General features: G+C 43.3%; 1 protein-coding gene across 1 annotated transcript; it reads right to left on the reverse strand.

The window, feature by feature from the left end:
- Nucleotides 1-1,535: 1,535 nt before the first annotated feature.
- On the reverse strand, nt 1,536-20,649 carry LOC131265748 (Kv channel-interacting protein 4-like). Its single transcript, XM_058268055.1, has 5 exons — nt 20,205-20,649; nt 12,613-12,804; nt 2,322-2,395; nt 1,979-2,191; nt 1,536-1,879 (listed from the first exon to the last, which is right to left on the reverse strand). The coding sequence occupies exons 1-5, from the start codon at nt 20,647-20,649 to the stop codon at nt 1,769-1,771; spliced, it is 1,035 nt and encodes a 344-aa protein (XP_058124038.1). The 3' UTR covers nt 1,536-1,768.
- Between the last annotated feature and the right edge of the window lie 1,621 nt (nt 20,650-22,270).

The following is a 22,270-nucleotide window of genomic DNA, read 5'->3' on the forward strand; positions in this document are numbered from 1 at the left end:
TTTTCCTTAGGAAAAGCCGTAACAAAGAGTGGAACATTTTACTCATTTTATTTCGATTTAGGTTACAAGAAAAACAAAATTCCTTCCAAAAACCTACAAAAATACCCTGATGCACACGTTCCCTTTCGTTTTAACTCCGTAAACAAGAGCATTATAACAATATTCAGTATGGACGACATTACCACGAACAACATAGTTCCCAACATCGAAACTGGAAGGAAGGCCTAAAGTGTTGCAACAGTGGAAACAGTGATAACCAGAACGATTTGTGGTAATAACTTAATGATAACTTTTAACGTTTACAACGCATATCGAAGCTAACAATCCACAATCGACCGGTAGTAGAGAGAAACCGGAACTAGCTACGAGGTTTTGTTTGTTTGCGTGCCTACAAGTTTGGCTGCACGTATTCCTTTAAAGTTACAGTAACATGGAAGAGTTAGATATGGAACAACAATGGTCGTAAATGTGTAAGGAAACAGGAGAGCCAAGGTACTATTTTAAATTGCGATGGTTGTCGCAGGATTGGTCAGGATTTTTTTTTCTCTTCTCTCTACAACACACAAACACTAGAAAGAGTGGAACATTGATGTAAGAATGTGTTCTAGAGTTTCTGTTTAGTTCTCCTCGACTTACATGATACCGCTCGTCTACACATTAACGGGAGTAAGTTATCCAAGTAAAGAATTGTTAGTTGAGCAGAAGGTTTTTCTTTTAAAGCAGGTGCAATACGTAGTATTATTTTCTCTTTTCCTCAAGTCTCACACAACAGAACATTGCCTTTGCTCTCTCGTTCCTTTGGGGGAAAGCAGTCACTAATCAGAGTATTGCAAATTTCTCCAATCTTTTCGTTAAGCTTTTTCCGGCTTTTCCTTTTTGCTTCCCTGCCCTTCTTCTGCTAGTATCGAACAGGTAGTATTATAAATGTTTTAAGTGTTACAACAACAATATCACGTTTTAATAAAAATGGGGTGTTGCTCCTAAATTACATCCACCATTATTTGACTGATCGCTTCGCCGATCCCAGGGGAAACTTTCTTAAGAGCTTCCAGCGATGTATGAGTGTTAGATTTGTCTGGCTTTTTGTTACTTGGAAATGCCGATTTTTATTTTTACTTTATTGGACAAAAAATTGAGAAGCGGAATTATTTGGATTTGCTTAAAGTTAACAGATAAGTGGCAACGAGATAGAATATGGAAAGTTTTAACATTTGCCTTGTGTAACGGGCTCTTGCTATCCTCTTTGATGGTCCAACGGGAAAGGACGCACAACCATTCCTCGAGCCAGAGATTATCGAGCGCTGTCGGGTGGAATCAAATTCTTCTTCGATTTCCTTTTTTTACTATGTTGTACCCGCCTCCATTGTTGGTCCAAAGGGTTGAACCCCCCGGACATCAAACAAGTAAGTATTAGGATGATTTTTCTATGGCGGGAGAAATCCTACCGTAACCGTTCTAGAAAAAGGTCTTACAAGAAAGTTTAGTTTAAAAGAGTTTTTTGTTTGTTTGTGCTTGTTTTCTTTTGAACGCTAAGAAAGATTCGTTGTGGATCTCCGCCTGAGCAACATTCAAAGCATCCGGCGAGGGTCTTGTCTAGAAGAGCGACCGGAAAAGTGTACAGGAAACTACCACGATGGGGCGAAAAATGCCATCACGTGAGTGTCACATGCTCGCCGCGTGGCTTCGTCATCGTCGATCGCCCCTTTTCACGTGAACTCTTCTTTCTTCTCGGGAACTGTCAGGAAGGTCGCCATCAGTCGCGGCTTTCTTAGAAGATGGTGTCGAAAACGGCGATCGATCGGCGGATGCTCTCGTCCTTCGTGCAGCATTCGATAAACTCGTCCAGCGTAATCATTCCGTCACAGTTGCGATCCATTTTCTGCACTCCGGCGAGATGAAACGATAAAGAAAAGCGTCGGGTGTGAGAAGCAAATTGAAATTCATACCACCTTCTTCACCGGGGTACCGGGATGCCAACCTCAAATAGCCGTTCGACCTTCTCCTTGATGGCCTGTTCCTCCTCGCAGCCTTCCGGCACCTTGCCCATCAGCTCGTAGATCGCAGTGACGATTTCCTTCATCTCCTCCTTGGTGATGCAACCGTCGCCGTTAATGTCGTACAGCGAGAAGGTCCACTGCAGCTTCTCGTCCACGGTGCCTCGCAACAGGATCGATAGGTTGGCGACAAACTCCTATTGTTGAGGCCACAGAGAAAGAGAGAGCGAGCGAGCGAGAGGAAACAAGCATGAATTGAGATGTAGTGCGGATAGTGAAGCCCACACCGGATAAACACCGATGCACACACACAGTAGGATACATTACCTCAAAGCTTAATGACCCATTCCGGTCCAGATCGATGGAATTGAAGACGTAGTGTGCGTACTGGCCACTGCTTGCTGCCGATGGAGAGGATGGGTGGATGGATGGGACCGGTTATTTATGTCGTACGTCCGTTAGAGTCCGTGGCTCGTCGGCGACCAACCGATGGGCGGGATCACGCGGAAAAGAAATAAACCGGAAGAGAAAAACACGTAGCCAAACTGTTAGCTATAATCGATCGTAAGGATGGATGGATGGATGGAGAAAGAAATGGCAAACCAATACTACTAAAAGCCATGTCCAACCATTGGCATGCAGAGCGTTGCGTTGAAGGAAACGAAATACGAGGCGATGGTGATAATGGTGTAGATTTAAAAACGTTTCTCGCTTTAAAAATGTTAGTCATGCCGAAATTTCAAATGTTTAAATGACGTGTTTTACTATGCTTTGTTAAGGTAAATTTTTTGAAAATATGGATTATTCTTCAACAGAGCAATTCCATGTTAAAATATTTAACTTCCTACCCAGAAGAGGATGTCCACTGCAAGCAAAAATGTCAGTCAGTAAATTGGGACACAGGATGGCATGTTTCCTCGGTGAATAATAAATTCTTATATATTACAACCTACTTTAAATTTTCCTAAATGCAACTTAATAGCCTTGAAATCAAAATGTGTCGAAACATTGTAATTATAGCACCTTAACGATTAATAGCACCTGTTGTATGCAAAATAAGCATCTAATGCATCAATTTTATGTTTTTAACATTTGAATACAATTTGATCAGCAGTTGTAAAAAGTAAAACAAAAAGGTAGTTTAGTTTATTCTTAGTGAGCTCATTTAATTAAAATTGGCTCTATCATGGCTTCAAATTCCTTTATTTTCTGGTCAGTCTACATCTGTTTTTTAAGGTGGTACGAAAATGTTCCAATACTAATGAAAATTGTTGTTACTTTCCACATTCCACCAAATGTGGTTCGTATTCAGAACCAGTTATTTCATTCTAAGCACCTCATTTGATTTCAGTAAAATAGTTTATTTATTATTTTTACACTTAAGTGCAACTGCTAGTATGAGTGCCAATGAATGATACACTAAGCCAAATTTTTTACACAATTTTGCTAGAAAGCTGCCAAACAAAACAAAAATATTTCCCGATTTTCCCCTCTGCTCATCTGTATTTTCTTCAATCTTAAGTAAGGCTTGTTTCAACTGAGCAAAAGAACTTTTCACTACGCACTGGAACACTTTTCTAAACGGTCTCCTGGCACAACTGAACGTTGATCCCACGTAACGGGCGTATGACGACGGCCACCCGAAAGCCCGTATAAAATTTGGAAATTTAAATGAAGTAATTTGTACCCCCGATTTTCCCAACGGCCCCGTTCGGTTGGGTCGTTTCAACGTTCGAGATGCTAATGATAATGACTCATTCGCTGCCGCTTAATGACATATGGTGGTGCCTAGTTGGCGATAGAACTTTTGGGTTGCGTTGTGAGGAACTTCCATTCCATCCGGAAACTATGGCGAGAGTGTGCGAGGGTTGAGAAAAAAAAACGCTTGAGCTTATGTTAATTAGTTGGAAGAGGTTAAAGTGTTTAAATAATATTTTCACTCTCCCAAGCTTGAATTCTGTGCGGTCTGTCTATTGCTCTCCCTCTCTCTCGATGCAATTTTACCAGCAACCAGGCGCCTCCATCATCCTCGTTCTATGCATAAGCTTTTACCGCAGCTCATTTCCATGCGAATGTATCAATTCAAGCTTCGTAAATTCATAGACCGTGTTTGGGCGAGGAGTTTGGGCTGCGGTTTTCCACCGGATAAATGTGCCTTTCCATCGAGACCCGGTATGCCAGGAGATAGATGTGACTGAAGATTTACGCAGTAGCAACGATGCCGTGGGTTTGGAGCGCGCGTCCGCAGAATTGACATCATGCTCTAATGCCAACTCGGCTCCCGAGGCCACACCGCCACAATGCAAACAAACCCGGCTCATCTCGACAAACGGCGGCTGCACAAAACAGCCAGCCGAGGCTGAACAAAAAAGGCAAGAGTACACCTCAGTTAATCCTCCCATTTCGTAGCCCGTACTAAACGGAATAGAACGGAATGGAAATTCCACACTCGGCCCATTAGTTGAGCACACTCTCGAGGCCAACGAGAAAGGTACGGGACGGGCGGAAATGAAAGGGGCCTGCCAAGGGGCTTGTGTTTAATTTATGCGCCAAGATTAGCGTCGATTTTTCCGACCTATCCTTCCCCACGACCCCACGACCGGTTTGTCTGCCTTATTGTGTCCGTGGTCCCGAGATTTATGCTCGAGTGCCGGAATTGATGGCGTAAATGTTCCTCAGTGGAATCAGTTACACCCGCGGTCACCGGAAAACCCGACAAACCACAGATCGAGAGTACGTCGGTGGGGAAACTGGAAAAAAAGACGTCGCGGGAAACATATTCGGAGCTATTTTTCCGGTGATAAAAATAAACGTTTTCATCTGGTTGCGATTTGTGCGCTCTTCGTGTAAATGCTTTATTATTCTTTGTTCAACTGATCTGCGATTTGCTTAACCTCGCGCTCTTACTTAGAATGGCAATTACCTAGAATGGTTGATAAATTAGACTTATATACGTTGCTAAATGAATTGATGTAACACACACACACATCTTCCATTATGTTTTTTTGTAAGAGGAGATTTCCTATACTATTTTATTATTTGAGAAAATTTCTGTGCGGTAAAAACGTGTCCGCGAAACGTATGGTATTTTTTTCGAATAATATTTCCAACCATCCTAAGCCAATTGATTATTTCACCAGACACAGTGTTTGGGCTCAGTGGAAGGTCCCAGAGTCTGAGTCGAATAAATAAGCGCCCAGGAAGGAAATCGAAAAACCAAATCACCTTGCTTTCCTTTCCTTCGTTGCCAAATCTCCGCGACGAAATGATTTACCTTTTACGACACGCACACGACCCCGGGTTGCGTGTTCCGATAAGGAAACGCATTCCAAGCGGCAGCTTCGGGTCGCTCACCGGGTAAACGGTTGGTCGAGCTTTGATTTTACGATCGAAAGGTTCACCGAGGGCGTCTCGATCTTGCAGGGGAACGTCGACCTTTTCCGGGATGGTTTCCTTTTCGCGACTCCTTTATGTGGTGAAGTGTATCAAAAAGCGACACACAAAAAAATAATAATATACCTTCAGCCAAAGCTTTGCCAGTTCCCGGGCCAGTAAGAAGGGGATAAAATTTATGGAAATTTGTCTCTGAAAAAAAAGGCCCGGTAGCCGATGAACGCTTCAATCCGTGTCTCGGATCTCGGAGAAAAACGGCTTCGAGTGGACAACCTCATCCGAACGCTCGAAGGACATTGCGTGGCTGAGTATCATTCACCAGCTCGGTGACCGAACACCTTCGGGCATTGGAAATTCGTTCCATGTCGAGGGCAGGTGTTTGAACTCCATCAAAAACCCGTCGGACGCCTTACGGGTGCGTATAAGACTCCTTTCCGTGCCAAACTCAATTTTAGCGCCTCGAAGCGACTCCACGAGTCGGGCGGAATTATTGAGTGAAATTTCGTGTTACCGGCAACCAAATATTCGCCGGCATCGAACCGTTCGTGGCTTGTTTCATCCTTTCCGTTCCAAGAGGAGTTTTCCCGTGGCTTGGTCGTCCTTGAAAGAAAACGGCATTGAATCATCCGTAGCGCGGGCGAGCGTGTTAACCGACGGTGTTCGGATGAGTGTTTGTGTTGCGTTTCGTGCGAAAATTGCCCGAAAGCATGTTTCATTCGCCACCGTCTGCTGCGGAAGGAGTGTCTACTAACTGACTACAACATTACACTCTAAGCTGCAGTCAAGCGAAAACACAAACGCTCATGCAACAAAACACACAAAAATAACAGCCTGTACAAAGGTGTGCCCTCCGCGAAGCGCGAACGGGAAGTTGTTTTCGCATTCTATTTTGATTTTGACGTACCGCTTACGGGAGTGCTTTTCGCAAAGCCAGGAAGATTTCGGAAGACGAACAGGCTTTTTACGATCAACGTTAAAGCAACGTTAAATAAATACCATTACATTTTTTCACATTAAATAAAACAACACATTTAAATCTATTTGGAAACAAAAACAAGGATAATATAAATCAGTTCTATACTACATTATACATCGATGAACTAATCGCTGAAGTAATTAAATTATCATACCGAGAAACGTATGCAACGTTATGATTGATTTAAAACGTCGTAAATCCAACCGGACATTAGCATACACTGCCACGAATCTCATCCAAAAACTCCAAAGCGGTCCATTAAATCATCAGCTCGTGAAAAAGGAAGCAAACGAACGTGTTGCTTGCTCGCAAACGGCTGGCAGTGGGTTTCCTCTGCAAAACCACCATCAGCACCACCACCACCACCGAACTGGCCAGGCATTAATTAGAACCGCAGATTCCCAAAACAATAACGTGTTGCACATCGAATAAATCTAAAATGCAAAATTCCCGACCCATTACGAACCCGCAAAACGGTGTCCGCTAAACGAGCCGCGGACAAGACGAACAGATGTTTTGCCAAGTGACGAAGGAATCGGTCCCATCAACAAGGGGCCGACGGGACCAGCGCGATCCCCATGATGGACTTATCGCCACGCTCGTTTGAATTGTGCGTCAACCGCCGGTTGGTGTGGTTTTGAATAATCATAATTTACATAATTATAGTCCCCTCCGCTGGCCAGACATCGGACGCCCAAAGGGACCAAACTAGGCTTTTTGCTGGGTTGCTGGCTAGGAAGCGATCGTTTTGTCGCCAGCAGCAGACAGCGCGAACAGTTCGGACATGATAGCACGGTGACGAATGTCGGTGGTCATTAATTTTGCTGCCATCCGTCAGATTGGGTTCCCGTTTTCGGACCGAGCCCAAGGCATTGACTCGAGCACCAAAAAAACATCTTCAAACCACTACCGAGGATACCGGACACTTCGAAACTGGTGGTGCTTGCTTTTTCACCCCAAGCGTGCATTTTCACAGGTCGAACCATTTCCATGCGAATGAAAATGAGAAAGATAAAAGATAAAAAGAAAAATCTATAAGCAATTCATTCCATGTCGTCGAATGTCTGGGCACTTATGAATATTTATCGAATTTGGCTTAATTCAGTTACTTTTTCATTCGGTTTCTGTTAATGCATTTTCCTGGGGTGAAACACGTTTGATGATAGTAAATGGTGTTTCTCCTCTTTGATCTACACGCCTCATCAAGAGTTGGTATAAAAATAGAGAAAACTCTAACACAGCATGACAAACTATTTTTGCTGTGAATTTTAGCGCAAAATAAACTAGAACCATAATAGCCAGCACGGTTCAAACACAAAAGACTCAATCTCATCAGCAGTCTTTTGATGGGATTAAGTGGCATGCAAAACATCCTATCTGTTTTTGTTCGTTACAGTGTTCATAATGATATTCATAAGCAAATGCAAGTGAGAAGTTAGCCAAACGAAAACAAAAAACATTACGTAAAAGGGTAAAAATATAGAAGAGGAAAATGTATCATTGAAGCAGTTGTTCATCTCGGAATGTTTGTTATCAAAGAAGGAAGGATCCTTCAAGTGTTCTTCCCAACTGCCTAAAATATCAAATTTCATATTTGAAAAGGTTTAATCGTCAATACTGAAAACTTTAAACTGCTCTATCCGTAGAAATGTTAGTTTCCAGTACTTCAAATTCAGCGTACCGTGCATCTCTATTCACAGTTTTTGCAAAAAAAATACATCATACAACCAGTTGCAACACAAATCAGAGTTCTCTTGAGTCGCTTCCGAAAACTGGATATAAAAACGATCGTGCCTTTATTTTTAACTAGAAGTCGCAACACGAGAAGTATAATTCATTCCGTCTACACAGTGGCCCCGAAACTGCTATGTCAGAGGAAGCTGTAAAAATTGCTGTTGTTGGTTGTGAAAATTTTCCCACGATCGACGGACAGAGGAAAAAAGGAAGCTGAACCCAAACATGTAAACTGACAGTATCGTTTTACTTTGTACAAAAGTGGAAAGCACTTCACCCATCCGAACCAAACCGGAGCTCGCCACCGAAAGGGAGGGCTTCGGAAAAACTTTACCATGCTGCGGGAACGGAAACGGAAACGGATTGTAATAGAGTAGCAAGCAAGTTGAAATTTCATTCCTAAAAACGAGTTGTTTTAACGGAGCGTGGCATGTCAAAAAAAATAAAAGCAACACAAGCACCGAGGTTTTTACGGTACGAGATCGTTTTTAGCCTTGGCTGTTACATCGAATCAGTTGAAAATCGGCAAAACGAAAGCTTTCACTTTTTCCCTCTTCGTTCTTGTTCGAGGCGAGCCGAAATACGATGAAACCAGCAGGACTGAAGATTTACTCACACACCCAAGCAGGAGAGAAAAACTCATTCACCGAGTCAGTGAAGCTGGAAGCTTTACCCCCTATCCCATTCCGTCCCGAATATTCCTCCCTGGGTTTATTCGATTTTCCCAAACTGGAGGTTCCGTAACGTTATTGATTTTAACGCCACAGACGCGAGGCAAAGTTTATGTAAATATATCCACAGCCGGAGTCCGCAGTCCGTCAGCAGAAGCAGTCGGCATTTCAATTCTATATATCTCCCTCGCCCTCATCTCTGGCTCCCCTTACTTCCCACCACATCTTCACACGCCCGTCCGTCCTGAAGATCTATCGACGTGCGAATGAATATTTATGATAACTGGTGAGGTTTTCCGAGTTTACTCGAGCCGGCCGACATCGCCGGGCCGTAAATTGGAAGACGGATGGTTGCGATGGGTTTACACACATTCACTTTTCACGGCCCCCACCGTGTGCCATGCCGTGGCGTGCCGTGTCTTTCATGGTGGGTTGAATGCAGTTTTTTGTTTTCACGTGTTTTTCATCCGGTGAATGTTTCAATGACTTGTTTATTTGTCCGGTGGTGGAAAACAAGGAAAGGAAGCCGGGTTTTGGAACGCATTTCGGGAGACATATATTTTTCACCGCCACAGCGTACACGAAAATATTTGTATAGTTTGCATTCTTAATTGAGCTCCCTATTGAAGCCAAAAAATATAAGAAACACCGAATGAAATTGAGAGATACTAGTCAAAAATGAAACTACGAAGGTCTGTTAAAAAAGTTATGTCCGAACTCTCCATTTAGCGCTATTAAAAGTACCTGTTGACTTGTGAAATGTAATGACATTTTATTGCTGGTTGTAAAAGTATTAAGCACATTCGCGGTAGTAAAACAACTATAAAACAATATCAAACAGGTAAGCCAGGTAGGTTTATATAGTTCACCAACAGGCGAGATTTGCTTTTTCCTAATCTTCTCTCAGTTTTACACAGTAGCAAGAAATCGTATGAAACATACGTATTGTTTAACGCTGGTGTTGCGATGTTTGCGAAACCAACACACCACATCAACACACGCTATGCCCGATGCTTATCGGGTGCCATGACATAATTCCGCTGGCCGATTGTCACCGATGGCGTTTGTTTGTGCGCGGTACCGCTTCTCCCGCTGGATGGGAGAAAAACCGTCACCACCATTGAAGGAACATTTCGTCCAATAATCGCTGATCGCCACCGTTTACGGCTTATCGCTTTCGGTCGTTACCGACCGCTTTCGCTGTCGCCACAATTGTTGCCATTATGGTGTGTTGTCGTGTGGGGAAAACGAGTATGCGCGGAAAATGCGCCCCTTAGCGGGCAGGGTGATTTTTCAACTTTTCCCATTGTGAATGAAGCCAATCGAGCATTCGAGGCGACGATGTGGGAAGCAAGGATAATGATCACCTTTCACCGATGGCAAACTTTCACTTGCCACGAGTCTCATAATTGAGCGCATTATTCAAGCTATCAATTCTTTGGCAAACTTTTTCCCTCCATTCGTTTATCCACAGTTTTTTTCCGGCTAACGTGAAGCAATTTGTATAGCGATATCTTATCAAGTTATACGGGATTCTTCTTTTTCGCCCTCGACACTGCCAGTCAATTCTTCTGTAACGTATATTAACATGTAACTAATCTAATTCGGTGCGAGTGTTATTATTGAACTAGCTGGAAGTTTAACGGAACACTTTTCCTCAGGTTTGTTAGCCAACAAACTTTTCCACCAGGCTTGTTTTAGGTGGGAAACCGAAACGAAAAAAAAACAACGTCGGACAAACCGAATTCTTTTCCACAAGTAACGTTTGACCCTGACGCTTTTCGGAAGATAATTTGATGTTTTCTCTCGCTTGTATGTGTGGCCGAACATGTATCATTATCCTCGACAATGCCAGCATCGCAAAGTTCGAGTCAAAGTTTTGTTACCGCCCCCCCACAACACCACAGGCCCCCTGGAGCGAGGGAAAAAGTTTCCGTTTGCTCGCTTTCTTTTCTTTTTGGGGGGATTTACTTTACAACGATATACATGGGTGTTTGTGCTTGTATGTGTAGTATTTTCTGGTGTCCTTCAACATCTCATTACATAACATGAATGGAACTTGATTATTCGTTATTTTTACATTCAGTGAACGAAAAATTAAAACTTTTAAAGCCTGATCAAAGGGAGAAACTTCTAAAAATTGCATCTCAAAGGTAGACCACCTTCGAATATATTTTTATCTTCGCCAAAACCGTAAAATACATTAACTTTCGTTGGTAAAATAAAACAAAAAACCAAACAGAGTCTGGTGAAAGCTGAAATTGATAGGATCAAAAGCAATTTCCCACAACTACCCAAGGCCACATAAAATCCCTTTCAAAGCATCAATCGAACGGTCTAGATTGTGTCGAAAATTAGGCCAAAATTTCACATTATCGACCCGAACAATCGCACTCGATCTCCGATCGTTGGAAGCGAAAAACGTTCGTACTGCAATATCGCCGGAAACTGTTTTCTCCAGACAAAAAGAAGTTTCACTCTCGCCGGTGTCCAACAGCAAGAAACCGTAAGAAACCATCCTTTCCGGCGCACCCCGACCTGCTTTCTTACGGTCGCGCACTAATTAGTTCAACAGCCGCCAGTGTCTGTTGTTTCCTAGTGGGTAAAATAAACAGTAACAGTTTTCAAAGCAAACTGCTCAAGCTGCTCCACACGCCGATAGCAAAAGCGAAGGTACGGATGAAAGAAACCTACACGAAATTACACCAACTCCGAACGAGCGAGTGTACACGAAAAAGTGTATATAGTGCAGAGAAGTGTAAGGTCCGCTGGTGTTGTGTTTCCTCCACTGCCGGCACCTACTCTTTTCTTCGGCCGAAAGAAAAGTGATTACGCTGGTGGAAGGAAATCCGGATGACTTTTCTCTCCCACTCCTGTGACTGGCCAGCAGCCGGCCCCAAAATAAACAAACGTTGTCTTTGTCCGACAGAAATGTTGTTGAAAGTTGCTTGTCGTTTGCTAGGTCCTGCCCCTCCCGCTGACCGCAGTCGATTATTTGGCTACGTTTCCCGTTCCGTCGTGCCATTTCCCATTTTTAACGATACACCGCAACGACTCCGGGAAGAACGGAAGCACGGCGGCCACATTTTTCGGGTCGATATTATTCTTTCCACGTGATTAATTCTTTACGCTTTTGTGGTTGCTTCTCCCAATCGGTATCGTGGATAAACAGATTCCGGAATCTTGTTTCACGCCATGCTTTAGGAGTTTTTCTTTTTTTTTGTGAGGTTCTCCGCTAAAGCGAATATCATAACCACATCAAACTACACATAAAACACACCATGATGATTTGGTTTGTGCTCGTGTGCGGTGTGGTTGAAAGATTTGAACAAACATCTTCATCCGCTCAGGCAAAGTGAAAGTAATTATTTATCTAAATTGTGCAATAGATTAAACTGTGGTCATACGAAAACGGAATCGGGACCGCAAAACAGCAAGTGTAAGAGGCAAGCGTAAGCACCAGCATTAGTGGAACGATTATTTTGCGGTTATGTGGTAACGTTTGCCCAATCAGCAAAGCGACAGACTCATAACGGAAGCGCAATCATCGAAAAAGAGAAGAAAACATGCAGTTTGGAAAACGACAGTGAAACAACAAACGAAACCGTCCGGGTCATCCATAAATGATGCAGCCCCATCTGAGGGAGTGTGGCCTCTAAAACTTCATCACCACGTATAGGCACGACTAAACAAGACAGAACTAAACGTCCGCTCAACAAAACTCTCCGGAGAGTCTTTTCACTTCCGCTCGGACGCAATACACGGGGAGAAAATGGGGACAGAACGGAACCAGACGGAACGGAGGCAGCATCTACGGATGGCCCTGTTTACTTGCTATCCTTACCACCGAGCGGGAAGAACTGTGAGTAGATGCCCTTGAACGTCTCCTCCTTCACGATGCCGGTCGGACATTCGGCCTTGAAGCCGCGATATATTCGCTTGATCTCCTCCTCGGTGAAGCGCGCCGTCCGCGTCAGTTCCACGAGCGAGTCCGGGTAGTAGCGGGCCGGAACGGGCAGGTCCTCCGCTTCCGGTTCTAGGTGGGCGAAAGAATGAAAGAAGGAAAACAATCAAAAAGTTAAGAGAGAGAGCGAGAAGGAAAGGGAATGTATGGGTGAAAGACATAAAAAATACCCCCCGTCGAGGGAACGAAAACTGTAAGTAAATACTTGAGCGAGCTGAAAAATGTATGCAAACACTAACGAAAAGTGGTGAAGGTTCTCGAGAGAATTGAGTTTTTTGCCGGAAGGATGCCGATTCCAGACGGTTCCACCTTTCGAAGCGGAACAAAACTGTTCCACGAAATAGAGCGGTAATGCTCTCATTAGCGAATGCGAGTTAATGGATTGAAATTTTGGCTCGACGCGTAATGGCCGAGGATTATTGCTGTAAATATTGTTCCATTCGTATTTTCAACGTTACTAAAGTTCCTTGGGAGAGTTTAAAGAAAGAATAAAATATCGTAAAAACACACTTCTTAACTCCCATAAAAAAAACAAAACTCCATCGATTTTTTACATTAATTATGTAGCACTTTTGTTCGGTAGAGAAAACTTTAAATACCAAGAAAAATATACATTTCTGCTATGCGTCCCTCGCACGATGGCCGACGAAATCTTTACACTTAAACCTTTACACTGTTACACTTACCATAAAATTGCCGAATGTTTAAGATTCCCATTGTTTTCTAATACTTCACGGCCAAAAAAGGTACTAAATTCTCTACAAATGTCACCTGCCTTCTGCTGTTTTCTCAAAAATTGTTCTTCTCAACTACCAGGCGCCTCCACCACGCAGATGATGCAGAGTTTTTTTCCAAGCCAAAGGCGTTCGCAGGATGAGCCACGGTATGTAGAATGAAGATGGTGGATGAGGATGAGCTACGATTAGCGCCTGTCCACAACAGCATGCGCCACAAAAGTACTAATCTAAATTGCCGCACACGTGATGAGGGATGAAAGATGCACGATCGTCTACAACATCTTCACTACACACTACTTCTGCGCACTCCGGGTTGCATCATGCACGCTTAGTGGCCTCTCTTCAACATTCTCGCACACTCAACACACACTTCCGATGCGTGTTTGTCCCCTTCGGAGCGGAGGAAACTCGCAATCGCCTGAGGTTGGGGTGTTCCTGATCTCACCTTGCATTCACGGTTGCATAACTGAACCGCCTGCGTTGAAGTTGTAAATTATCACCCCCAACCGGCCCGAAAGGTCCGGCGTGTTCGTACGGGACGCTCAACTTGCGAGCCGGACGCGCAATTTTCCGAAGCCAAAAAGAAAAATCACCCGTACCCCGACGTCGGCACGTCAAGACACAATATTTACGAAACAAATCTCTTCCCAACGGGAGGTTGGAGAGAGGGAAGTAGGTAGTGGGGTGGGGTGTGGACAGCTGACTGGCAGGAGTTTTATCTCGCAAACATTAAACAGATCACTTCGGGCGCCAAAAACCGGGGGAAATCGAGACGGGTTCGGAGTGAGCGATGGGCGGAGTTGATTAATTCCGGGAATAACTTAAAACGTAAACCATTTACATCATTTCCACACGAGCACGCAAGCACACGCACACGCACAAATACAGCGAAGGCACGGGAAATAGTAAAATGATCGAGTGTTCCGGGGCTGGAAAATTCCTCGCGTACGGAATCGCGACCGCGTTCGGCAATGACTGACTGACGACTAAACGTCACCCGATCGAACCGGTAACGGATTGGCGATCCTCCGCCGTTTGTGTCCATGCCAGAGTGTGTGTGTGTGTGTGTGTGTGTGCAGGGGTGTGGGTGCGGATGCTCCAAAAGCGAAGGTGCGCCCGTGCGCCCGTATGCGTGGCGTCGTTACCTTTCGAGCCGGACAGCAGCTCGAGTGCGATCGCGTCCCGGCGCGGTCTCGTCCCATTGCTGACGCTGGTGCTGGTGGTGTTGGTGGTGTTGGTGGTGGCCTCCGCCTCTACCTGCAGCTCCGGCCGGCGGTCGCCGGCGGTCGGTCGGACGCGTAGTCGCGCGATCGCTCGAGAGCACCAGTCCCACACGGTCGCACCGGGTCGACCACGTCCACACATTGGACCGTGAGCGTCCGCTGGCTCGTTTCGACTGTGCCGGGCGCTTTGTCGGCGATCGATCGCTGGCGCCGGGCCAACCACCGACCGACCGGCCGGATCGCTACCGGCCACCCCCGTCCCCGGTACACCTCTCCCACCCGAGCCCCGGGTCGGTCGGGCGCTTGACAAGTTCACCGTTTGCGCCATTTCGGCAGACCCCTGGCCGGTTCGCTTCCTTGCTCGTGTGCGCTATATTTAAATACCTGCGCGAACATGCGGAAACGGCGCCGTCATCATCGGGGAGTGAGTACGTGGTTGATGGCACTGCTAGTGGTCGGAGGTGGTGGCGTTCATGCGACGCACGCTTCACGAACAAACAAGCCAACTTGCTTGCTTAAAGCGTGCTTGCTTGTAACGTAGTAGAAGGGTTAAACGTTTGGGCCGCTGCCATTTGGCTTATGTCGCATCTAATCCGAAAAACACATCCGACCGCATGTTGACGTTATTACAAATCAACGATTATTATTCACAGCGATATAGATGTTTGACCCAAGTTACAAATAGATAATAATGTTCATTCTTGGTAAACAGCATATTCTAGAATGAGTATTAGTTTCTCTGATACTAAATTCCTACTCCCCGATTGGTGGTGGTGTATACTATTTTATTTATAACATTTTTATTTCTATTATTATTTTCGAGCATAAATATGTATGTTTTGTCGCCCTTGGACCTACGGTTTGAAACGAAAGAGTTCTTTTTCCAAAAATAAACCAACTATCGCCGCTACGATTTGAAATTTATATGATGTTTGTCAATTATATGAACTGGTTTCACCTTGGGCTAATTATGAATAATTTTAATGGTTTAAAACTAATTGATAAGTTTCCATTTTTCATGCTCTAAATACAAAACATTTTATACAAACGGCAAACTTTTAACAAAAATAGATGCAAAAGCGACAATTGCTGTGTCGTTAATAGCACTTTGTAGTTTTTCAATTATGTATAAGTAATAAACTATTATAATATTGACAAAATTATATTACTTAGTGTGACAATAAATTGGAATAAATTATTTTTTGTCAAATTTGAAAAGCAAATTCGAAATTATTTAAAAGTTATCTCAAATAAATAAGAATCATGCTACAGTAGAATAGTTATGAGTTAGGTTCAAATCTCAAAAAACATTTGGAGATAATATAATAATAACTTAGCAGTATAATTATAAGTGAAGCACAAATTGCCTCTCATTTGGAGATAATAAAACTGTAACGGATTGACACATTACGAAATCGTAGTCTTGTACGATCTTTAAGTTTTATATTTTTATTCAAAAAAAAAGTCTACGTTCATAAGTGAGATCTTTAGTGATCGCATCTACAAACATCACAAAAACACATCAGATGCAGACGAACTTTTAAAAAAATGTTTGCTAGTTTTTTTGCATTCATTTTTTATCGTGAAATGGATCACCAATTGCGAAATGCTCCTATTTTGATACGAAATCCATGATTTATATTACCATGAGGAAATTTTAAAGATAGATCAAAAGAAGTATTTTGGAAATAGGAAACGATTTGTCTACACAAAGAAGACGTTCTCGTACGACGTAAATTGAGCTAACTTATACCCAGAACTTTTGCTTGATTTTCCGTTTGAAAGTCACCCACTCAGTAGCCAGCACTGTATAAATCATCCCGTAACGCGGTGCGTCCAAAAACCGCCAACGTATCGTATTTCCCAAAACATTCAAATCATACGGTTTTCTGCAGAAACATTGCGGGGAACATTTTTCCCTCCACAGTCTGTTTAATTTTTCCGGACTGACCCATATATCGTTGTCCGAAATTATTCTTCCTAGAAATATGCCTTTAAAAAAATGGCATTGAAAAATCTACCATCTCGCGGGGAAGACTAAAAACCGCTCTTTCGCACCGAAACCAACGAGAACGTTCTCTTCTCTTTTCAACACAAACGAGGGTATGTATATGTTTGATGAAAGGGATTTCCTTCCTCACTCTACCACCGTCGAGTGCCACTCGATTCTCAATCATTAGCTGTCGAGGTTTGGTTGTCAACTGCGAGGATGTCATCATTAATCAATCGTTTTGTTATTGAGCTGTTTTGTCAGCCCCCGCTCAGCCCCTACTGAGGGCCCGGGGACGTCAAGAGCAAAACATTCGGGCACTTGATGGGAACGACGAAGGACGACTTCGACGAAGGAGCTGTCGCCGAAAGCAGCAGAATAACATAAAACGATCGGATCGCAAAGTTGAACCGCAACCCTCAACGAGAACCACGATAAGCAAAAAGGTAGCAATGGGTAGGTAAAAAGCAGGCAAATCGAAAATATCACATCCCCGGCCTGGGTGGCGGTGCGGTATGGAGGGAAGGCTTGCAGGAAAATATGTATTTTAAGATATCCCATCGATTCCAGCACCGGACCCGCCGCACGGACGAAACGACCACACACTTTTTGCCACGGAGTAACATGTTTATGTACCGCTATTTATATGGGGTGTTTTCGGTGGGTGTTTTGTATAAACATGTGCCACGAGCGCCAAGCGGAAGGGCGGCGGCATATCCCATTTCGTTAGGCCGCGTGCCCGTGGCCGGCTGCGAAGTGTTTGTTTATCTTTCGCCGTGGAATGGATTAGATAGTTAGACAAATTTACTTGCGTCCCGGTGGGAGTTCGGCAACAATTTGGTGTGCTCCTTTGAAGCGGCACCTCGATTGTTGAATTATTGAGCAGCCGGGTTTGCGTGGCCAAGTCTCAGCCACGGGTACGGTGATTCACTAGCATTGACCTTTGGGTCGCTCGCACAAGGAAACGAGGTTACAAGTGCAATGCATAAAGGTTAAAAGATGTGTTACTTCGCGAGGCTATGTAAAAGAAGACTTCGAAGCCGATAAAGATTTTTTTTTGTTTTTATTGATTTCAGTCTATTTTAAAGTCTCCTTTTACATGTCTATTTTTAAGTCTTGAAACATGTCTGCAGACTTACTCAAGACTAATTATTATAAATTGTTGAATTTATCAAGCAATCCGTAATTAAACAAAGCAGCCTTCTTTTGATAGGCTATACCGTCTGTTAAATTGAGCATATTCGTTTCGCTTCTTCAAAAAACGCTCATTACACAAAAAGTGTAATCAAGCAAATACCGTTCCCATACAAAAGCCTTTAACGTACTTTACAGCCCTCATAAGTCACATTCAATCGCATTCGAATTTATCATTGTCAACATTTCACCCGACAACCAACCGTAGCAATTACCGTACAAACGGTTTCCGATCGGTTGGAAAACTCTCTCTGAATTCCATTCTTTGTCACCCATTCCACTCACCTACACATTGTACGATTTGCAATTCCATTTTTCCTTTATTTTTTCGATTTGTTCCTGCCTTCCTCGCATTCGATTGACACTTCGGGCAATGTTTGATTTCACACTCGTTCCAAGTGCCACCGCTTGTACCGGTGTACTAATGAAGTGTGTCAACCGGTTCGCGCTTCGCACGCAGACGTGAAGAATACGACACGAATAGGCGGGTGCAGGAAATGAACACGTCGTGGTAAGCTGTCGAATCACGTAGCACTTTCAAATGAGAGTGAAAAAATAAAAATCTCGAAGAAAGTTTACCCATTAGATGGACGTTAAATTGCGATGCTCGCTTCAGTGCCAGGCATCGATTTGCTTTACACTTCCAACGCATCAATGTGAGAAAAAACATCCTTACACACACACACCACCTTGCGAAAGCAATCAATAAGTGTTGAAGGAAGAGGTTAAAACAACTTTGCCCCGAGCGGCGGATTGAAACACTGGGCGCCTCCATCGGCGAAAAACGTGACCTGCAATTGTGGCCGATTTTATTACGAAAGTCCGAGTGATTGATGGAAAATGTTCTCCACAAATCGACGGTAGTAGAGGGCATTTAATTAAGAATTTAACCTTTGCCTTTTAATGTGTTTTTACCGTGAATTATGCAAATCGTAATAAGCAAGGATTTGATGCGAACCTTGTTTTTCGACTGTTTTTACCCGTTCTCGTAGTCTTCTTGCATAACAAACTCGTATTGTTTGGGGCAAAGATAAGAAATTTAATTAGGTTTTAATGTTTACATTGAATTTTCTTGTAAATTTTTAAATGTGAAAAAAGGAAGTAAAAATGGAAAACTTGTTTTATAAAACTATTTGCGAGTCTTATGTCATTTTTAGTTCTTATAAGACCTTTATCAACCTTATCTTGTTCGAAAGTAACAACAATAGCATAAAAAAATCATCATTTTAAAAACAATGTTGTTCAATCCCATTCGAAAGTATCCATTGAACTGAATTCTAGTATCCATTGAAAGAACTGTGAATCTGATAGTATTTGATCACTCATCATCAATTTTTTTTTATGTGGCACGACATCCCCTTGTGGGACAAGGCCTCTCTCCGAAGAGAGTTTGTGTGACCGAAAGACGGTATATCATAGATCGGTTGTCAGCCGTTCGTAATACCGGGGGGTGCCAGACTCGAGATTCGATCCCACACCTGTGGTGTGGTGTTTCCTCGCGCTACCGCTGCGCCATGGGCACCCCCTTATCAATTTTAAACTACTACCCATCATCAATTTTAAACTACTCTTAAGGGATATATTAGTGTTTTTATTTGTCACAACTATACCCTATCGTGCTGGCTACAGGCCACAATTCACCAGAAGCAATCAAACCAAAGCATCAATCATTCAATTATGCATAAATTATCAACCGATTTGCAACCCGATGATGGAAATCTCTACAATCACATTCCCTCTCGATCGAATTACGCAAAACGGTTCGAACGGGGCGCAAACGTTGCAATTTATCGATTATTAAAATTTGACAAATGGTCTCACGTAGAGAATTTTAAGCTGAGAAAATTTCAACCGAAACGATATCCGTGATGGAAAAATGTAGAGTGGAACAGTAATGTCAAACATCTTTTGCGATTTTCCCATAAGTTCTAGATATTTTTGATTTTGTTAAGATTTCGCTGAATTCAAAATTTTTCTGATACTACTATGCTTGTCATGCGAATTTTGCAACTTATGTCACCACAAACTGATACCATCAGGATGTCAGTAAAGGATGCATAAATGGCAAACCCAATCAAAAACTCCTTCCTTTCCTTCGACGAATAGGGTGGAAGGCTGTTGTCTGGATATGCGGTTGGGATTAGTATTTTGCATACCAAATGCAATTACCAGCGATGTCTGATTGCATTTCGGAAGTGCACATTTTCCAGATGCCAAATTGTGGACATTTGCAGAGTTAACGATCACGAGTGAACGGGGTGTGGAAGTGGTAAAAAAAAATATAAAAGAGTGAAAACAATCGCACCAGCAAATCGAGGGCCAACTTACTGCTGCTCGCTGCCGGATCCGCTCCATCGAGAATGGTTTTGATGCGCTTGAAGAACTTCCGGTACACCGACTTCCCTTCGCCCTTGTGCTCGTCCTTGCCGCTCTTGTGTCCGGAACCCTTTTTGCCGTCGGAGGTGGACGGTTTTTTCCGGCTCACCAAATTACCCCGGGTCGACTCGCGCAGCACGATGTCGACGTTCGGTTGCTGCGAAACTGCTGACTGCTGCTGCTGCTGTTGCTGCTGTTGCTGCTGCTGGCATTGCTGCAGAAGGGCGTGTGCTTGCAGTTCCTGATGTTGCAGCTGTTGTGGGGGCTGCTGGTTCTGCTGCTGTTGCTGTTGTTGGGGCACCGGTTCACTGATGATTTCGATGGCAATCTGCTGCTGGCTCTGCCCGGACAGCACCTGTTGCGAGCGGGTGCACGATGGTTTCGCTACAGCCTCCATGGTTCGTTGAACTTGAACTCCCTCGAACAGGGGTGGATGGGAAACTACGCAAACCCGGTAGACCAAGCTTCACCAGCTGTCGGAAGCGGATGTCCACGCCGTACCGTTGGTTCGCTTTTCAGTCCTAACTCGAGCGTGGTAAACGTTTTCCAGACACAACTTTGTCACCCTTCTCTATGTCCGTTCACTTGTTTTTTTTCACACACTTGGTATACTTCCGATAGTTTTCCACTGGTTGACGTAGAAATCACCTGGACTGCCCTCCGGTCCAGTCAGGCGAAGCACGATTTTTCCACGTCAATGCACAAATGCTGAAGTTCAGCGATTCCGTTGTGATTGGATTTGATGCGATTAAATATTAAACTGATTTTATGTTCCTGAGCAGCTGTTGCCGGGAAACGTGGGCTCGGTGTGGTGGAAAAGTTTATCGCCAGGCGGCTTTTTAATCGCCTTGGCTCTGGATGGTGCGGTATGAAACTGTAAGAAGGAGATAAGAAATGTCGATAAATGAGTATTAGCGTGTCAAAGATTGCGTGGTAATAGTATTACTTCGCGAAAGAAACGGATTAGAATATATTCAGCGCAGTATCCAATGTTAATCCTGTTTAACTCACACAGGACAAATTTTAACGATGATTGGTGATGAAATTGAGTAAAATTTAAACTTTGAGATTTTTAATATTTTATCTCCGTTACACCGGTAAAAAAAATACTTAGCTCCAATTTGAAACAGTTTCAACACTTTCAACACATTAAAACATCTTAAATATCCATAGAGTTCGGGCTTATTAGACCTTCTAGCTGCTACCTGAAGACATACAGTGGTGGGTTAACGCTTATGCAAACCTTAAATGGGAAAATAGGGCCCCTGTGCGTGAAAAATTATAAATGTTCGTGTTTTTTGTATACTTTTTAGCAATTTCAATGTTACTGATTACTTTTTTCCTGCAAACAAACGTAAAAACGTGTAATCCCGCCAGTTATTTTGGGACGGCATTGAAGCTTTATTCAAAAAATGGACAAAAGATGTGGCAAGCGATGGCCGATACTTTGAATGAGCAATCTCTTACTATTATTTTTAAAATAAACAAACACTTTCATTAAAAAAACAGTGAGAACTTAGTTGCAGATCTAATACATAAATACTTTTGATTAAATTTAACGATTGTATTATTTATGGAAAGCCTTTTTGCATAACTATAAAGTGATTTTGTAGCATAATTTTTTAAACGGAAACATTATGAAAAACTGAATGAGAATGAACTCCACCCTCTCATCGCAAAACTGACCATGCTGTCCATGGTCGAAATTCCTTGAGTTTCCCTTTTTCAGGCTTCTGGATTCGCCAGAGCAAGTGAAGACAAAGTTTCATCGTTCACCAACGGATCGAGGACAAGCCGCCAATGAATAGCAAACGAGGCCACTTTGGGCTGACCGCACTAGATTCCCTCTTTTGCTTTTTTCTCCAGCCAAACGTAATATCCGGAGAGTCCCGGAAAGGTCCGGAAAAAACTATCTCGATAAATTGCGACTTATTACCTCATGTACGAAATCTAAGGTTTTTCCCCGATTTTCTTTTTTTTTCACCCAAATGAGGGAATTCATGGGACATGTTTTAAGC

Source organism: Anopheles coustani, chromosome 2, assembly GCF_943734705.1.
Source record: "Anopheles coustani chromosome 2, idAnoCousDA_361_x.2, whole genome shotgun sequence".
Classification (NCBI taxonomy): domain Eukaryota; kingdom Metazoa; phylum Arthropoda; class Insecta; order Diptera; family Culicidae; genus Anopheles; species Anopheles coustani.

What these genes read in the sequence shown, in the direction of transcription:
- LOC131265748 (XM_058268055.1), bottom strand. Translation starts at nt 20,649, where the DNA reads ATGGAGGCTGTAGCGAAACCATCGTGCACCCGCTCGCAACAGGTGCTG. An exon ending in GGATCCGGCAGCGAGCAGCA is followed by an intron (nt 12,805 to 20,204) that starts GTAAGTTGGCCC and finishes TCGCCCACCTAG; the next exon opens with AACCGGAAGCGGAGGACCTG. An exon ending in ACAGTTCTTCCCGCTCGGTG is followed by an intron (nt 2,396 to 12,612) that starts GTAAGGATAGCA and finishes CTCCATCGGCAG; the next exon opens with CAAGCAGTGGCCAGTACGCA.